Source organism: Myodes glareolus, chromosome 2, assembly GCF_982192425.1.
Source record: "Myodes glareolus chromosome 2, mMyoGla1.1, whole genome shotgun sequence".
NCBI lineage: Eukaryota > Metazoa > Chordata > Mammalia > Rodentia > Cricetidae > Myodes > Myodes glareolus.
In genome coordinates this window covers 67,897,580-67,914,340 of record NC_142027.1, presented here as the reverse complement: position 1 = coordinate 67,914,340, position 16,761 = coordinate 67,897,580, and the positions used below count along the sequence as shown (strand labels likewise).

The 16,761-nt window shown below is 41.8% G+C and overlaps 1 protein-coding gene across 3 annotated transcripts in view; it reads left to right on the top strand.

Annotated features, from left to right (window-relative positions):
- Snx4 (sorting nexin 4) overlaps nt 1–16,761 on the top strand; it is a 57,723-nt gene that overhangs the window by 27,195 nt on the left and 13,767 nt on the right. The window contains exons 6-8 of one of the 3 annotated variants that reach the window (XM_087901338.1): nt 4,263–4,318; nt 11,583–11,679; nt 15,850–15,911. In XM_087901338.1, coding sequence (XP_087757464.1) covers nt 4,263–4,318; nt 11,583–11,679; nt 15,850–15,911 — 215 coding nt within the window. The remainder of the gene's footprint in view (nt 1–4,262; nt 4,319–11,582; nt 11,680–15,849; nt 15,912–16,761) is intronic. The other 2 variants (XM_087901339.1, XM_087901340.1) reach the window with 2 other exon arrangements.

Sequence of the window (16,761 nt, the reverse complement as noted above, 5' to 3'; positions counted from 1 at the left end):
TTACAAAACACGTGGGTGGGGACAGCAGGTGGGCAAGTTACAGCAAAGCCAGGAGAGCACTGCTGTAGCACTCGATGCTTTGTGATAGCATCTTGGGGCTGGTGGAAGCTAGAGGTCTGCTGGGAATCTATTCCTAGGGCTCTACCGGATAGTCAGAAGTTAGGTCACTTACCCCAGCTAGTAATAAATGGCTAGTGAAGGGACTGAAGGTCCAAGATCGCTTTGCCTGTCAACCTGTAACATTCTAGCTCTGTACAGTCACGAAGATTTCATCAGTCTGCACAATCTTCAACAAAGAGCTGGAACCCCCCCCCCCCCCCGCCCCAGGAACTTCGGCTCTCACAGTTCACAGTTCTCATCCTAGCATTTATGAGGCTGAGGCAGGGGGATCATGAGTTCCAAACCACTCCAGGCTGTATATATGAGGAGACCCTGACTCAAGAAAAGTGTGCACGGAATTTATTATCCAGACGGACTCTTTGTGTTGTATAGAGTATGTATACTGGGTATGCAGCATAGAGGGCACTGTTACTAGGACGGACAGGGGCACAAACTAGGAGAGTCTGGGCAAATTGACCTAATAGTCTCCCTTGAAGAGATGATTTTTGAGTTGAGACTGAAGGATAGGAGATCTGCAGTGGAACCAACCCTGAGGTCAGAAAAGAACAGTTAGAGAGAGAAACTCAAGCTGGGTAGTTTCTTTGGCGAGGTTTAGGAGAAAATAGAGAACACCCTAAAAGTGTTGCCACGGCAACCTTTGTGCTGCTCCAAAGTCAGTGTGCATTCAGACTGTGGTGCTTTGTGAAACAAAAATGTACAGTCAAGAAACACAGACAGCATGATTTCAAATAATCTTATTTTAGAGGAGAAAAATACGGTGCTTTAAACAGCACTAGGTTAGGGGCATCTTTGGGTGTTGAGTGGAGAGCGTCTAGGTGGATGCAAAGTAACCTGTCAGCTTTGCAGTGGGCTAGGAAACTCTTCAGAGTTGCCTTCAGAGGACTCTCTGGTTTGGTCCCATTTTAAGCATCTCCTCTTTCTGTGTGATCTTAAAGTGAGCAGTGGCGATGGACCTATTCTGCTAAATATGTTTGGTAAGGAAAGGTTTAAAAGTAAGATAAAAGAAAAAAAATTGTGGGATCAGAAAGTAAGATTTGGGGCCTGAGAGGTGGCCCAGAGGTTGGGGCTGCTCTTCTAGAGGTCCTAAGTTCAAGTCTCAGCACCCACATGGTGGCTCACAGCCATCTATGATGAGAGATGGTGCCCTCTTATGGCATGCAGACAGACATGTAGACAGAACCTTGTATACATAATAGATAAATAGATCTTAAAAGAAGAGAGAGAGCTGGGCATTGGTGATGCACGCCTTTAATCCCAGCATTCTGGAGGCAGAGGCAGGTGGATCTCTGAGTTTGAGGCCAGCCTGATCTACGAGAGCTAGTTCCAGAACAGGCTCTGTCTCCAAAAACCAAAAGGGAAAAAAAAATGGAAGAGAGAGATTTGAAGCTGGGCATGGTGGTGGTACACTCCTTTAATCCCAACACTCAAGAAGCAGAGGCAGGTGGATCTCTGTAAGTTCGAGGCCAGCCTGGTCTACGGAACTAGTTCCAGTATGGCCAGGACTACACAGAGAAACCCCGTCTTGAAAAACCAAACAAACGAAAGTGAGATTTGAGAGGACTGGAGAGATGTCTCAGTGGTTAAGAGCACTGGCTATTCACCCAGAGGACCTAAGTTCAAACTTCAGTACCCAAGTGGTAGCTAACAACCATCTTTACCCAGTTCCAGGAAATCCATTCCTGCCTTCTGGCTTCCACAGGCCCCAGGCATGTACATGGTGAATAGACTTACCAGACATACATATAGGCAAAACACCCACACACATGAATAAAGAAATAAATTTATTTATTTATTTTAAAGTGAGATTTGAGAGGTTCAAGAGATGGCTTAACAATTAAGAACACTTGCTAATTTTGCAGAGGACCTGGGTTCTTTTCCCAGCTCCTACATGGTGGCTACCATATAGTTATATGTAACTCCAGTACCAGTCTTTTGGCTTCTGGGCACCAGGTATGCATGTAGTACACGTACATACACACAGGCAAAACACTCATACACATAAAATAAAAGGTGTTTATTGGCCAACTGTGCAGATCCCCGACTCTGGAGTTGTGGGCGCTGAGTATAATAGAACTCATTTGTTATTTGTTCGTTCCTATTTTCTTAGTGGAGTAACTCAGATATCCTGCTGATTTTGGTTTACTCTGTTGTGTTAATTGAGAGTATTTGTAATTGTGGGTTGGAAATTGGAGTAATATAACGTTTTCATGAGGATAGAGATATTTTTAAAAAGCCAAACTACATTTGTTTTTTTTAAAGATGTATTTTTTTAAGATTTACATTTGCATTTTGTATGTATGTGTACCACATGCATGCCTCGTGCCCATGGTGACTAGAAGAGGACATGGGATCCTCTGAAATTGGAGTTACAGGCAGTTTTTGTTTTTGAAATTGAAATGTCATTTAATAAGTGATACAGGTCAATTTTACACAGTTACATACTACATGATCCTAACCACAATATGTTTTACAAAAGGGCCAAACTAAAGCCTCGTAAAACGATTTGTGGTTGTCACTATTTAAGGCAGACAGAAGTCAGAAAAGTAGAATACATGACTTGTGTAGCAGTGAATCTATTATATATGATACTACAGTGCAGAATATATACAATTTGAATTTGACAAAACCTATAAAAATGTACAACATCAATATTGAACTCTAATGCAAACAGCAAAATGTGATAATGATATACAACTCACAGATTATGATTTACATCACTAGAGGAGGAGATAGTGATTATGAACGTAACTATGTAAGTATTTGAACTGGACGTACATAAGAAGTGTCTCTGTATTTTGTACTGAAGTTTGTTGTAAGCCTAAAGTTACTTTTAAACACAAGGTCTAGTTTTTTTGTTGTTGTTGTTTGTTTGTTTTTTAAATTTATTTATTTATAAAAATTTCCACTTCCTCCCCTCCTCCCAATACCCTCCCTACAGGCAGTTTTGAGCTGCCGTGGGGGTGCTGGGAACTGTGAACTCAGATTCTTTGCCAGAACAGCAAGTGTTCTTAACTGCTAAGTTATCTCTTTAGCACCCTGGTTTGGGGTTTTTGTTTGTTTGTTTGGGTTTGGTTTTGTGGATGTTTTTGGTTTTTGTTCTTGGAGACAAGCTATGTAGTTCTGCCTAACCTGGAACTTTGTAGACCACCCTGGCACCAGAGATCCACTTACCTCTGCCTCCCAAGTGCTGGGATTATTAGTGCATATCACCATCTTTTTGTTTTATTTTTGAGATAAGATCTGTCTACATAATCCTCACTAGCTGTCCTGGAACTCACTATAGACCAGGTGGCTTAGCATTCACAAAGGTTGTACTGCCTCTGCCTTCCAGGTGCTGGACTAAGGCCTGCACCACCACGCTCGACACAGTTTTCTTTTTCATTTCTGTTTACGTAAGAAATTAGGATTTGAATATATTAAGTATACTTCTCATTCAATGAAATTCCTATTTAGTATTTACCTCTCTGTCTCTTGTGAGAGAACAATTATCTAGAAATAAGTAAAGTTAAGGAGATGCGTTATTTTGTAAGTTGGGCACCACACCATCTCACACCTGAAACCCTATGCTAGGGAGTTAGAGCAAGAGGGTGAGGAGTTTAGGGCCAGCCTGGGCTACATGAGACCCATCTCAAAACCAAAAAGGGGGTGTCTTTAGTAATGTGATGCCATCTAGCTTGCTTTATTTAGCATAGCATTAATTTAATGTAGCTATTTTCATTTTTTCTTTTTCTGAGACATTATGATAACAAGAAAAGTGAAGGCCCATGTGGTTTGGATTCCACCTGAGAAGTATGCTCAGAACACACAGGATCTCCATAAAGCAGCAGGTTCACAGCCTGCCTAGGCAGGTCATCACTTTTCTTGGCTTGGAGATAATGCAGAGCTGTTGTCATTACTGGTGCATTGGTGTTGGTGGTTGTTAGCTTTGGAATCACTGAAGGCCACATACTCATTCTGATTTATAACATGCTTGTGTGGTGTTCTCAAAAGAAGCTATTCTTTTTCAATATGTTTAATATGCTTATAACAAATGATTAAAAAATCCACATGTTTGAGAACTTTAATTCTGAAAGGAAAGTAAAGCTGTTTGAATTTATACCCTGAAATGTAATTGTATTAAGTCAACAAATTATTTTTTCCAGGCAGACTCCAGGTTAAAAGCGCTTAATGCAACATTCAGAGTGAAAAACCCAGACAAGTAAGGCTTTCTTTAATCACAGTTTACAATGTTGTTTTGAGTGGTGCCTATCGATCTATTTCATTTTTCATTTCTGAATGTATGCACTTAGTTTGCTGAATATTTTTAATAATAATTTATATTTAGTGAAACCTTTTTAAAGTCTAAAACTGATTTTGAAGTTTGGTATTTTGAGGTTAAGGTTGTGTCTGAAGTTATAGAAAATTAGATCATTGCTTTTTTTTTCTAGAAACATTGATTAAATATTGAAGATACCAGAAAAATGAGAATAATCCTTTCCTGTAGCTTTTCTTGTGTGAACGCTTATCAAATGTGCACAGTTTAAGAAAATTATGTATTATTTATGTATAATAACAGCCTAGTTTGTATGCCAACAAAACGGAGGGCAAATGCACAGTGTAAGGGTCCTGAGGTGCTGTGTTTGCACAAGTCCTTGACTTTGTGACCGTCAGTCTGGTGTTCTTGTGAGCATTTCTGTACTAGATGCTGGAGTTTGCAACATGACTTCTTGGGATAAGACAGATCCTAGAGATTTAGGTTGTGCTCACTCTGAATCTGATGGATGGGCCAGCCTCTTCCTTACATGCTTCTTTACAGGAAGCGCGCTTCAGCTAGAGATGGTTTGTAGTTGCAGCTCCTGAGGTAGATACAGATGGGTTAGGATTCCTCTAGCAAGTCCTTCAGCACTAATCAGTGTCAGCTAAATTCTTATCCATTGGAGCCCAAGTTTGCGTGTTTGATAACCTGTCATGCCTAACTGCAATTTATAAACTGACATCGTTAACAGTATGACTCTGTTTTGCTTGTTTTTTGGTAGGAATAGAAACCAGAGCCTTTTGCATGCTAGCAAGCCCTCTGTCACCAGGCTAAATCTGTGGCCTTCTTGACTTTTATCACAAACTTTGAATATAAACTATAAATGACTATTTCTAAGATTTTGGTAATTAGGAAGTGATAATGATAACCATTGAACTTTTGTTTCTGTTTTTTTATTATTTTTAATTATGTGTATGTCTATGAGTGCTACTAGGATCTGCAACCATACTTATCTCCATTTTGTTGTTTTGAGATCCTGTGTGACCCAAACTGGTCTTAAACTCCTGGTCCTCCTGTCTGTACCTTCTGAGTGCTAGGACTACCTGTTTGTTACTATACACCCTCAAGTATTGTTTGTTTATGACATTATTTTTTAGAGCAAGTTTAGGTTCACAGCAACATTGAGCATCAAGCGTAGAAAACCCTCCGTTTCCTCCCCAGACTCTGATTCTCCACCCCTCACGCAGAGCCCTGGGTGGACAGAGTTTGTTGCTGGGACAGGACCTGGTTTGGGATGAGCGCATCTGCTGTTGCAGCATCTTGTAGAATAGATGGAACAGGTAGATGTCCTAAAGTCCTCTGCTCCTTCCAGCTCAAGTAACTTTCCAGTTTTACTGTTTCTATAGTTTTTTGTTTGTTTATTTCAAGACAGGGTTTCTCTGTGTAGCCCTGGCTGTCTTGGAACTCGCTCTGTAGACCAGACTGGACTCAAACTCAGAGATCTAACTGCCTCTGCTTCCCACGTACAGGAGTTAAAGGTGTGCACCACCACAGTCTGACTAGTTTCTTCTTTTAAAGAACGTCATGCCAAATAATAGGTTACCTTTCAAATTGGCTTCTTTCATTCAGGTCCCATTGAGGTTTTTATAAGTGTTATAATGACATGTATGGAAAATAATAGGTGTTTTGTAGATTAGAAGTAAAATTATGTTACTCTAAAAGAAACAGGCTAAGTTTGTGACATTGGTGGATGTATATTCCTTAAGAGATCTGTTATTTTTGTGGATACTTTAGCATTAATGGAGTATAATGAAAAAGATTTTGTCATTTGAATTTCTTCATTTTCTTTTGGCTTTACAAGATTATTTTAATTACTGAATTTTATTTATCCATATTGTTTGTAGGTTTTTCAAATTTTAGATATGTTGTGGCCAGTAATATTGTCAAAATATAAAATCAGTGTCTAGTTACAAGAAAATTGATTTGCCTTAAATTTCATTATAAGAGATTCTTGCTGGGAGGTGGTGGCGCACGCCTTTAATCCCGTCTCTCCAAAGCAGAGCCAGGCTGATCTCTGTGAATTCAAGGCCAGCCTGTTCTGCCGAGTGAGCTCTAGGACAGGCTCCAAAGCTACAGAGAAACCCTGTCTCGGAAGGAAAACGAAAACAAAAACGAAAAAAGAGAGAGAGTGTATGTAACTTCTCTGTTCTAGGTCTGATTATGGTTAGCCCAACAGATTAATAACAATTAAAAGTAGTCATGCCTTTATTAAAGTAGTATGCATCACAAAAAAAGTTTTATTCTGTTTCCCTAAATCCCTCATAACCAGAATAATTGTTTCAGAGGGATGACCAGAATGCTGTTTCTAGTTGCTTTATGCAAGTGTATTTTCCCCAGACCAACTTGACTGTTAAAGCAGCAAGAAGGGAGACCTGGAGTCTTGTGATTACATGACCTTAGTCCAGTGGCTCCCAACCTTCCTATGCTGCGGCTCTTTAATGCAGTCAGCTCCTCATGTGTGGACCCCCAACCATAGAGTTATTTTCATTGTTACTTCATAACTATAATTTTGCTACTATTATGAATTGTAATGTAGTTGTTATCTGTGTTTTCCAATGGTCTTAGGCAACTCCTGTGAACGGGAAATTTGACACCTCCTGGAGTTGCGACCCATAGGTATAGAACCACTGCTTTAGGGAGTCTAAATGTCATTTACCTTGGTCTGACAGTGGCCACTCATTGCCTAATTATGTTGTGTTGCAAATAAACCAAGTCCATTAAAACAGAATCTAAATGATAAATTGGCCAGATAACATAAATACATATTTTTATGTAGTTATTTTTAAATCTACTAGTTTGGTTTTGTATAAATAAACAGTCCTAATATTGTGCCAGCCATAAACTTGCCAGGAAGTTTCATTTATTGTGATTTTAATTGCTAATTTTTCTTGTCTGAAAAAACAGAATATTGCCTTCACTTAAATCACATGTAAAACCATAATTTTTCTTTTAAAGGAAAGCAGACCGCATGGTCAAATCTTTAATTATGATTTTCTTAGGGCCTTTGAGCTCTCAGATTATTTGGAACAGGAGGTGTTGGTAGAAATTAGTATAGAGTTAGAGTTGTCTTTTAAGTGGCTTGGGTCAGGGCTCTCAGTATAGTGCAGTGGATAAAAATGATTGCCACGTATGCCCGACAACTTACTTTGATCCTAGAATCCATGTTAGAAAGGCAGATGTGGGGCCTAGAGAGACTGCCCAGCGATTTACAGCACTAGCTGATCTTCCAGAGGACCTGAGTTGTTCCCAGCACCCACATGGCAGCTCACAACTGTCTGTTACTCCAGTTTCAGGAGCTCTGACACCTTCACACCAAAGCACATAAAATAAAGTTAAATAAAGTAAAAAAAAAAAAATGCTGGCCAGTGGTGGTACACACCTTTAATCCCAGTGCTCAGGAGACAGGGGCAGACAGATCTAAGTGAGTTCCAGGACAACCTGATCTACAGAGTGAGTTCCAGGACAGCCAGAACTGTTTCACAGAGAAACACTGTCTTGAAAAAGAAAAACAATAAACAAACAAACAAGCAAAAAAGCCAGATGTGATGGTGCACATCTGGAATCCCAGCACTTTATGGTAAGATGGGAGAAGGAGTTAGGAAAATCTCCCAGAAGTTCACAGACCGGCTAGTCTTGTCCCATCACATGCATGCGTAGCACACCCATGCTCACATTCACTCAAACACAGTAACCATCAATAGAAAAAGATTACAAATCAAAAACAGCTCCTGGATAGGCAGGGCAGTAGGAACTGGAAATGCAGAAGCTGAAAGAGGAAGGTTGGGCACTGACATTTGTGACTCTTACTTACAGTCACACAGACTCACAATACATTGAGTGCCTTTTCTTCTGGGTTTATTTTAGGTGATTGTTGATTTACAGATTATACAAGAGGTATAAGTGCAGCCTAGAGAGACGACTCGGGGGTGCAGAGCACTTGCTGCTCCTGCAGAGGACTTGGGCTCAGTACCCTGCACCCACATGGTGGCTCACAACCATCTGTAATTCCAGTTCCGGGGGACCCCATGCCCTCTTGTGACCTGTACGAACACCAAGCACATACATGGTACACAGACATTCACACGTAATGTTTTAAACTTTCTTTGTGTGTGTGCATGCATGTGTGTGTGCATGTGCATTTGTGTGTCGGGGAGACAGGGTATCTGGCTGTCTTAGAACTCACTGAGTAAACCAGGTTGTCTTTAAATCCACCCGCTCTCTCTGCCTACCAGGTTCTGGGATTAAAGGTGTGCCCTATTGTGCTTGGTTTAAAAGGGGGAACTGGAGAGATGGCTCAGTGGTTAAGAGCACTGCCTGCTCTTCCAAAGGTCCTGAGTTCAATTCCCAGCAACCACATGGTGGCTCACAACCATCTGTAATGAGATATGGTGCCCTCTTCTGGCCTGCACTGTATACATACATACATACATACATACATACATACATACATACATACATACATACCTCTTTAAAGAAAAAAGAAAAGAAAACCTTTTTAAAAACTGTTTTAAGAGAATTCATGTGACTTTACACTTTCAGTGTAATAGGACAGAGAAGACAAAAATCGTAAAAAAAATAAGAGAACAGTAGAAAATTGACAGCAGTTGACTCCAAACTGTGTTTGTGCCTTTGAGCTATCAGACTGAAGAGAAACATCCAGAAAAAGCCTGTGGGCGCTAGTTGGGGAAGCACCTGTCCAGGTTGAGAGGGCACAGTGGTTCCAGTCTGGTGGGGGAGATGAAAGGCGTTTTTGGGGCTATAATGACAGTGGACTCTTCCAGAAGGAAGAGAAGACAAAATGAGCTGCCCTGAATTCTCCCGCACCAGTAGACAGCCTCAAGCTCACGCTAGAATCTCTGTTTACTTGGTTTCTGATCAGGGATTGGAAAAGGTTGGTGTTGGGAGAGGACAGAATCTGACATTGTTTGTACTTTAGTCTCTGCCAATGCCTTGTCACTTAGGGCATTGAAGTCAGCGTCCTTGTTCTCACAGACTGTTCTGGGTGGACTTTGATCCTGGCGAAGGATCTGGACCTCATTTCTGGAAAATCCATGCCTATTTCTTGCCTGCTGCCTAAGGCTTGATGGAGTCTTCATTTTTCACCATTAAACCTTTTCCCCCCAGTTTCTAATTTCTCTGAAGATGCAGACTTTGTTCTGCTGACCAATCTGTGGGTGTTTAGAATTTTAACTTTGACTGATGATGTGATTGATCCCGTGGGGATACTGTTTCCTTCCTTATCTACCTGCTGTTTAAAAGAAATGAGAGGGTAAAGCTGGTGTGCTGTGGGTGTTCTGTCAGTGAGATGTAAGGTCCTCTGGTTCGCTTACCTTAGGTGGGCTGCATCTCTAACAATTCTATAGTCTTCTGAAATGTTTCATAACCTATTGTGATATTTAAGAATTTTATAGTTAAGCCTTCCCTAAAAGGAAAGGCCCTTAGGGAGTCAGGCCAAGAAACTCCAGAGAAACTTCTTGTAAAGGATTTCTGGCTCCTGGTTCCCCAGTACAAGATTCGATAGAGGCTATACATAATAGTGCACACCTTAGCCAGGTGGTGGTGGCGCACACCTTTAGTGAAAGTAAGCACAAGTGTGCTGTTGAGGGACTGGTGTGGATCTAGGGTGTAGGAGACAGTGCTGGGTTGGGTGGGAATTTTGGATGTGGTGGCATACCATTCATAGTCATAAACATGAAGGCTTACAGACAAGTCATAGGATGAATGCATTTATTTGAAAGGTTGATGAGCAAATGACTGAGAGTCTAGGACTCACATCTGAAGAACACCCAGACTCAGCGTTTCCTAGAGTGGAACCTGAGGGTATCCAGCACCTGGATCCTGTTGTGAGACTCTGTGTGCCACTGGACCTGTCTGCTGTGGCTCACTTCCCAGTGAGACTTCAGTAGTGGGCTTGCCTTGGGTCTTAGTCTGTAGTCCACGCTGGCCTCACATTCATGGTGAGCTACCTGCCTTAGCTTCCCAAGTGCTGAGGGATTATAAATGTAAGCCATTGTGCCCAGCTCCCTGTGTGTGTACATGATGCAGGTTCCAGAAGGGGACATTGTGTCTCACTGAACCTGAAGCTCACTGGGTAGCCTAGCTGGCCAGTGAGTTCCCAGGATCCATCCATCTCCATACTGCAGTGCTGGAGTTACAGACATGAAGGCCATGTCTGACTTTTATGTGGGTGCTGGGGATCTGAACTCAAGTCCTCTTGCTTTCTTTAATGATCATTAAGACATTTCAGGATTCTTCACACACTTAGACACAGGTGAAGAAAGAGAGTACCATGGGAGAAACTTCCAGGGTGACCAGGAAGTAAAAGGCATGGATTAACTGTGGTAAAAAGAAATTGGAAAATAATACGAAGTGTAGAACCTAGAGCACAGGGTGTAAGCTGATTCTAAAGAAAGGGTTGAGATGATGTGGATTTGAGAAAGCTTTAGATTGACTGACATCCCACCTGCTGCCTCTGTCTTCTGTGTGCAGAACGACATTAGAATCTTGCTGTCTTCAGCTGGAAAGATGGCTCAGTGGTTAGAATGCTTGTTGCTCCTCCCGAGGATCCAGGTTCAATTCCCAGTACCCACATGATGGTTCCAGGGCATCCAATGTCCTCTTCTGACCTCTGTGGGTACTGAGGGTACAAGTGATGTACATCAGCATTCACATAAAATAAAATATTTAAGTCTAGGTGAGGCAGTGGTGGCAACGCCTTTAATCTCAGAACCTGGGGCAGGGTATAGAGGCAGGTGAATCTCTGTGAGTTCGAGGCTAGCCTGGTCTACAGAACTAGTGCCAGGACAGGCTTCAGAGTTACACAGAGAAACCCTGTCTCAAAAATAAATAAATAAACAAATAAACAAATAAATAAATAAAAGGAATGTTAGAGATTGCTATTTAGTATATTTTTAGTACCAGAAAATTTTTTCCTGTTTTTTGTTTTGTTTTGTTTTTAAAATAATTTTCCATACCAACAGATTTTTTTTTCATCTCTGCCTTGGTCTCATGATGTAATTTAATAAGTGTGCATCTTTGGCTCTCAGTATGTGTATATATACTGCCTGATGTTAGGATATTTTTCTGTTGATATTGGCTTGTTTAGGGACAGTATGTGGTTAAATAGAATGAGTTTCATTATTCTCAGGAGTTGCTATTTTGTGCACAGACCCTGCTTGTTTCCCTGTTTCAGGAGGTTTACTGAGCTGAAGCACTACAGTGACGAGCTGCAGTCCGTCATCTCCCATCTCCTTCGAGTCAGAGCTGTAAGTGATCCAGAGCTCGGCGACACATTTCTGCAGACCGCGTTTGTCACCGAGTCCCCATGCTTGGCTGGTTTTACATTTAAATCTAGTATGTTCATAACCAAACTGCCTGCTAAGAGAGATGGGAAGGCTTTTCTGTTAGAAACAGCTTACAGGGGCCGAAGAGAGGCTCAGCAGTTAAGAGCACTGGCTGTTCTTCCAGAGGACCTGAGTATAATTCTCAGCGCCCATGGTGGCTCATAACTGTCTATAATGAGATCTGTTGCCCTCTCATGGCATGCAGGCTTACATGGAGGCAGAACATGTATACATAATAGGTAAATAAATCTTTTTAAAAAAAAAAAAAGAAAAAAGAAAAGAAAAGGAGAAACAGTTTGAGGAATTTGAGCCCATTGATTTCTTCCTGGTGTATAGTGGTACCGTTTTAGATGGAACTAGGTTGATTGTATAATAATTATTGAAGCTAGGTGCCAGGAAGTACATGTACATGTTTTTGGTCTCTATACATTTAAAAAAAAAAATAGCCGGGCAGTGGTGGCCACACCTTTAATCACAGCATTTGGGAGAAAGAGACAGGCAGATCTTTGTGAATTTGAGGCCAGCCTGGTCTACAGAGTGAGTTCCAGGACAGGCTTCAAAGTTACAGACAAACCCTGTTTCAAAAAACTAAAAAAAAAAAGAAAAAAAAATTCCATGTGTGTGTTGAATCTCCTAGAACTGGAGTAATAGATGATTGTGAGTTTTTCCATGCAGTGCTAGCATTGAACCTGATCCCTGGAAGAGCAGCCAGTGCTCTTAACTGTGGAGCAATCTCTCCAGTCCTTCTCCATATTCTTTGTTTGTTTGTCTCAGTCTTGGGACTCAAACCGAAGACCTCATGAATGCTAGACAAGTACTCTGCTACCGAGCTGTGCTTTTCCATACTTTAGTAATATTTGAAATTCTCCGTGCTACTATAGAAGAATAGGACTTGGGGATGCAGCTCCATGGTAAAGTGTATGACCAGCATGTCCAAGGCCTTGACCTCCGTCTCTGTCTGCAGACACCGTAAGATAGACTGCGGTGTGGAGACGGCTCAGTGGGTAAAAAGCACCTGCCCTGCAAGCATGAGGACCTGAGTTGAATTCTCAGCATCCCCGTAAAATTGCACACTTCACTAAGACCAAGGTTCCAACACAACCCCAGTAGACTCCTTAAATGCTAAGATAGTCAAAGTCAGTCAGGTGTTGGTGGCAGTGGTGGCGCATGCCTTTAATCCCAGCACTCGGAAGGCAGAGACAGGTGGATCTCTGTGAGTTCCAGGCCAGCCTGTTCTACAAAGTGAGTTCCCAGACAGTCAGAACTGAAACCCTGTCTCAAAAAAGCAAAGGAAAAGAAAAAAGAAAGAAAGAAAGTCAACTGGAGTGGGTGGCTCTCTCTGTTGTCCCCTACTTGGGAGCAAGAACTGAATAGTAAAAGGGGTTTCTGGTCAGTGAAGTGAAGTTTCTAGGTCTTTCATTACTTTGAAATTACACTTGAATATGAGTCAAGTTGAAGTTCTCCTATACCAGTGGACCTATGTGGTACCTTCTGACTGACCTGGGTTTTAAGATAGTGTTCTGAAGTTTGAGAAGGTCCTGCGACACGAGCAGTCGCAGCAGAGTGACAGGGTGCAAGGGTGGGGCTTGAAAACTCACACAGAAACCTCCGTGGATTTTTCCTAATGGCTGTGTCAACTGTAGAAGGTAGCTCAGATGCTGTCTAAGACAGGTGGCAAGTTACAAACTGCTTAAAGGAAAAGTGGAAGTATTATTTTTTCTGTTGAGGATAATTCTTTTAAAACCATGTATAGGGGGCTGGAGAGATGGCTCAGTGGTTAAGAGCATTGCCTGCTCTTCCAAAGGTCCTGAGTTCAATTCCCGGCAACCACATGGTGGCTCACAACCATCTGTAACGAGGTCTGGTGCCCTCTTCTGGCCTGCAGGCATGCATGCAGATGGAACACCGTATACTTAAATAACTTTAAAAAAAAAAGCTATGTAAAGGTAAAAATTGCACAGCTAGGTATGAATTAAATACTTGAGTAAACAGAATTACTAAACAGCAGGTGACCTCAGGGCCAAGAAGGGTCAGTTTTGGTCTGTGAGCTAAAGGAAATTAAAACTAACACTTTTCCTTGACCAGTGTTTGTGCACTGTGATGCTAGACATTTAGGATAGCACTCCATTTTACACCGGCCAGTACAGGCAAGTGAAATTAATGGGCTCTCCTACCTCCCAGTAGACAGATGTGGAGACCAGAGTGAGACTGTAAATCTCTTAGCCACCCACAGGCACACATGGGCAAAGGATGGGAAGACAACGGACACTCAGAGCCACCTGGTGGAGGTCATGTCCTTACTGAAAGACACCATATAAAGGTTTTGGAGTGCTCTAGCCTCACAGCTCTACATAGCAGCTGCACTCATGGGGCTGGAGGGTTGAGAGCACCTGGTGCTATTGTGGAAGACCAGGGTTCAGTTACCAACACCCACAGGCTGGTTCAAAACCATCTATATCTCTACTTCCAGGGGATTCAGTGCCCTCTTCTAGACTGCATACACATGATGCACAGGCGTCCATGCAGGCAAAACACATAGACATGTAAGTAAAAAGAAATAAATCTGATTTTTACAGAAATTTTAAGATTTATTTTATATATGAGTGCTCTATCTGCATATATACCTTTATGCCAGAAGAGAGCATCAGACCCCACTAGAGATGGTAGTGAGCCACCATGTGGTTGCTGGGAATCGAACTCAGGACCTCTGGAAAAGCAACCAGTGCTCTTAACTGCGGAGCCATCTCTCCAGCCCCTAAATAAATCTTTTAAACAAAGAAAGAACTTGAACTCAGCTACATGGTTCTATTTCCTGTTGCACTCTGTTGCTTCTTCTCTAGGCAGAGTCACATTTTTAATATAACCTTGTTAATATTCTAAAAACACTGCTTTGCTAACATTCTAAAGATGTAAATTATAGTTACTGACATCATATTTAACATTTATTGTGTAGTTGTCTGTAGATGTGGTAATATCTGGTGTTCGCAGCATAGTTAGAGAGGGTGGTCGGAGAGAATCACACAGCTTCTCTGGAAATCGCTTGTATCAGGAGTCTTTATTGTTTTGAGACAGGGTCTCACTGTGTAGACTTAGCTGGCCTGGGGCTCACTTTGTAGACCAGACTATCATAAGTTCACAGAGATGCAGCCTCTGCCCTTCTAGTGCTGGAATTCGAGGCACAAGCCACTGGGCCCAGCTAGGAATTTTAAATCTCTGAATCTCTAAAATCTGCTAGGAGACTCAAAGGAGAAAAATCTGTGTGTGTCCAGATCTTCAAATTCATCATCTCACAGCACGCCATAGGCTCGCTCTTTCTTTTCCAGTGTCCATGTCTCCTTCAGTGAGGAATTTTAGCACCACAGCAGGAGGGGAGGGGATAACCAGGATGGTGCTGCACGTGTCTTCTGCTGCAGACCTTCTCTGAAGGAGAAAAGGTGCCTCTCAGAGATGCTTTCTGCAGCATCATAATCCTGGAAAGCCTACAGGAAAGGAGGCGTATGGACTCCGATTGTATACAGCTACTTCGTGTACTGTGATTAAAACTAGTGCTAACATGCTGGGCAAAGTACACCTTTAGTCCTAGCTCTCAGGAGGCAGAGACAGGTGGATCTCTGTGAATTTGAAGCCAGCCTGGTCTACAGAGTCTGTTTTAGGATAGCCAGGGCTACACAAAGAATCCCTGTCTCAACAAAACAAAACAAAAACAAAAAAGCAAACAAGGAAAACTGCTAAAAAAGAACTGTGGCTCTAGTTCTGTGTTTGGCATGTGGTTTGGAGGGTGTTTTTCTTTCCTGAATTTTCTTGGTCTATTGTTCTAAGCATGATTATTGGTTTTTTCCCCCTCTGACTCTTAAAAATGAATATGGATTTTTGCCGGATGGTGGCGCATGCCTTTAATCCCAGCACTTGGGAGGCAGAGGCAGGCGGATCTCTGTGAGTTTGAGGCCAGCCTGGTCTACACAGCTAATTCCAGGACAGGATCCAAAGCTACAGAGAAACCCTGCCTCAAAAAAAAAAAAAAAGTATATGGATTTTTGAAAAGTAATCTGTGTATAACTTCAACCTAATACTAATTTCTGTTAAATATTTCAGAGAGTAGCAGATCGACTCTATGGTGTGTATAAAGTACATGGGAATTATGGAAGAGTTTTTAGGTAAGTAACTTACAGAATTAAACACTTAGCTCTAATTGGCCTTTTGGCTTTAAAACTCATACAATGTATGAGTCAGGAGAGTACAATTTATTTATTTATATTCTCTAATACAACGTGTGTGTTCACATGTGAGTAGGTGCATGTGTTGAATGGTGTGTACATGTTGAAGTGTATGTACATATGTGTAGAATCCAGAGGTTTGTAGTAAGATTTTTTTTTTTTTGGACTGTCAGCCCCAAACAATAACACAGAGACTTAATATTGATTGTAGCTCAGCTTAGCTTAGGCTTGTCCCACTAGCTCTTTTAACTTAAATTAATCCTTTTATATTAATGTACATTTTGCCTCATGATTTTGTACCTTTCTTTCATTCTGTATGTCTCTCTGTGTCTCATTGGTGTCTCTCTTGTGCACCTAGAATGATCCCGAGTTCCCCTCTTTTTCCTGGAAGTCCCTCCTATCTCTCCTGCCTAGCTATTGGCCATTCAGCTTTCTATCACGTAAATCACAACAAGACATCTTCACACAGTGTACAAAATCCCACAACAGAGGTTAGCATTGGGTATCATTTGATTGCTCTTCACCTTATTCGTCGAGGTAGGTTCTCTTACTTGACACTAGAGCTCACCAGTTTAGATTAGTCTAGCCAGCCAGCTTGCTCTGTCCCTGTGTCCCAAGTGCTGGCATCATAAGCAGGTTATCACGTAGAGGAGTCCTAGCTGTCCAAACTCTCTGATCCGCGGGCTCCCATGGTAAGTAATCCCTTTCCTCACTGAGCCGTCTCCATCGCTTCCTGGTTTCACCCTGTAGCTTTGGCTGGCCTGGAACTCCTTATGTTGTAGCCTAGGCG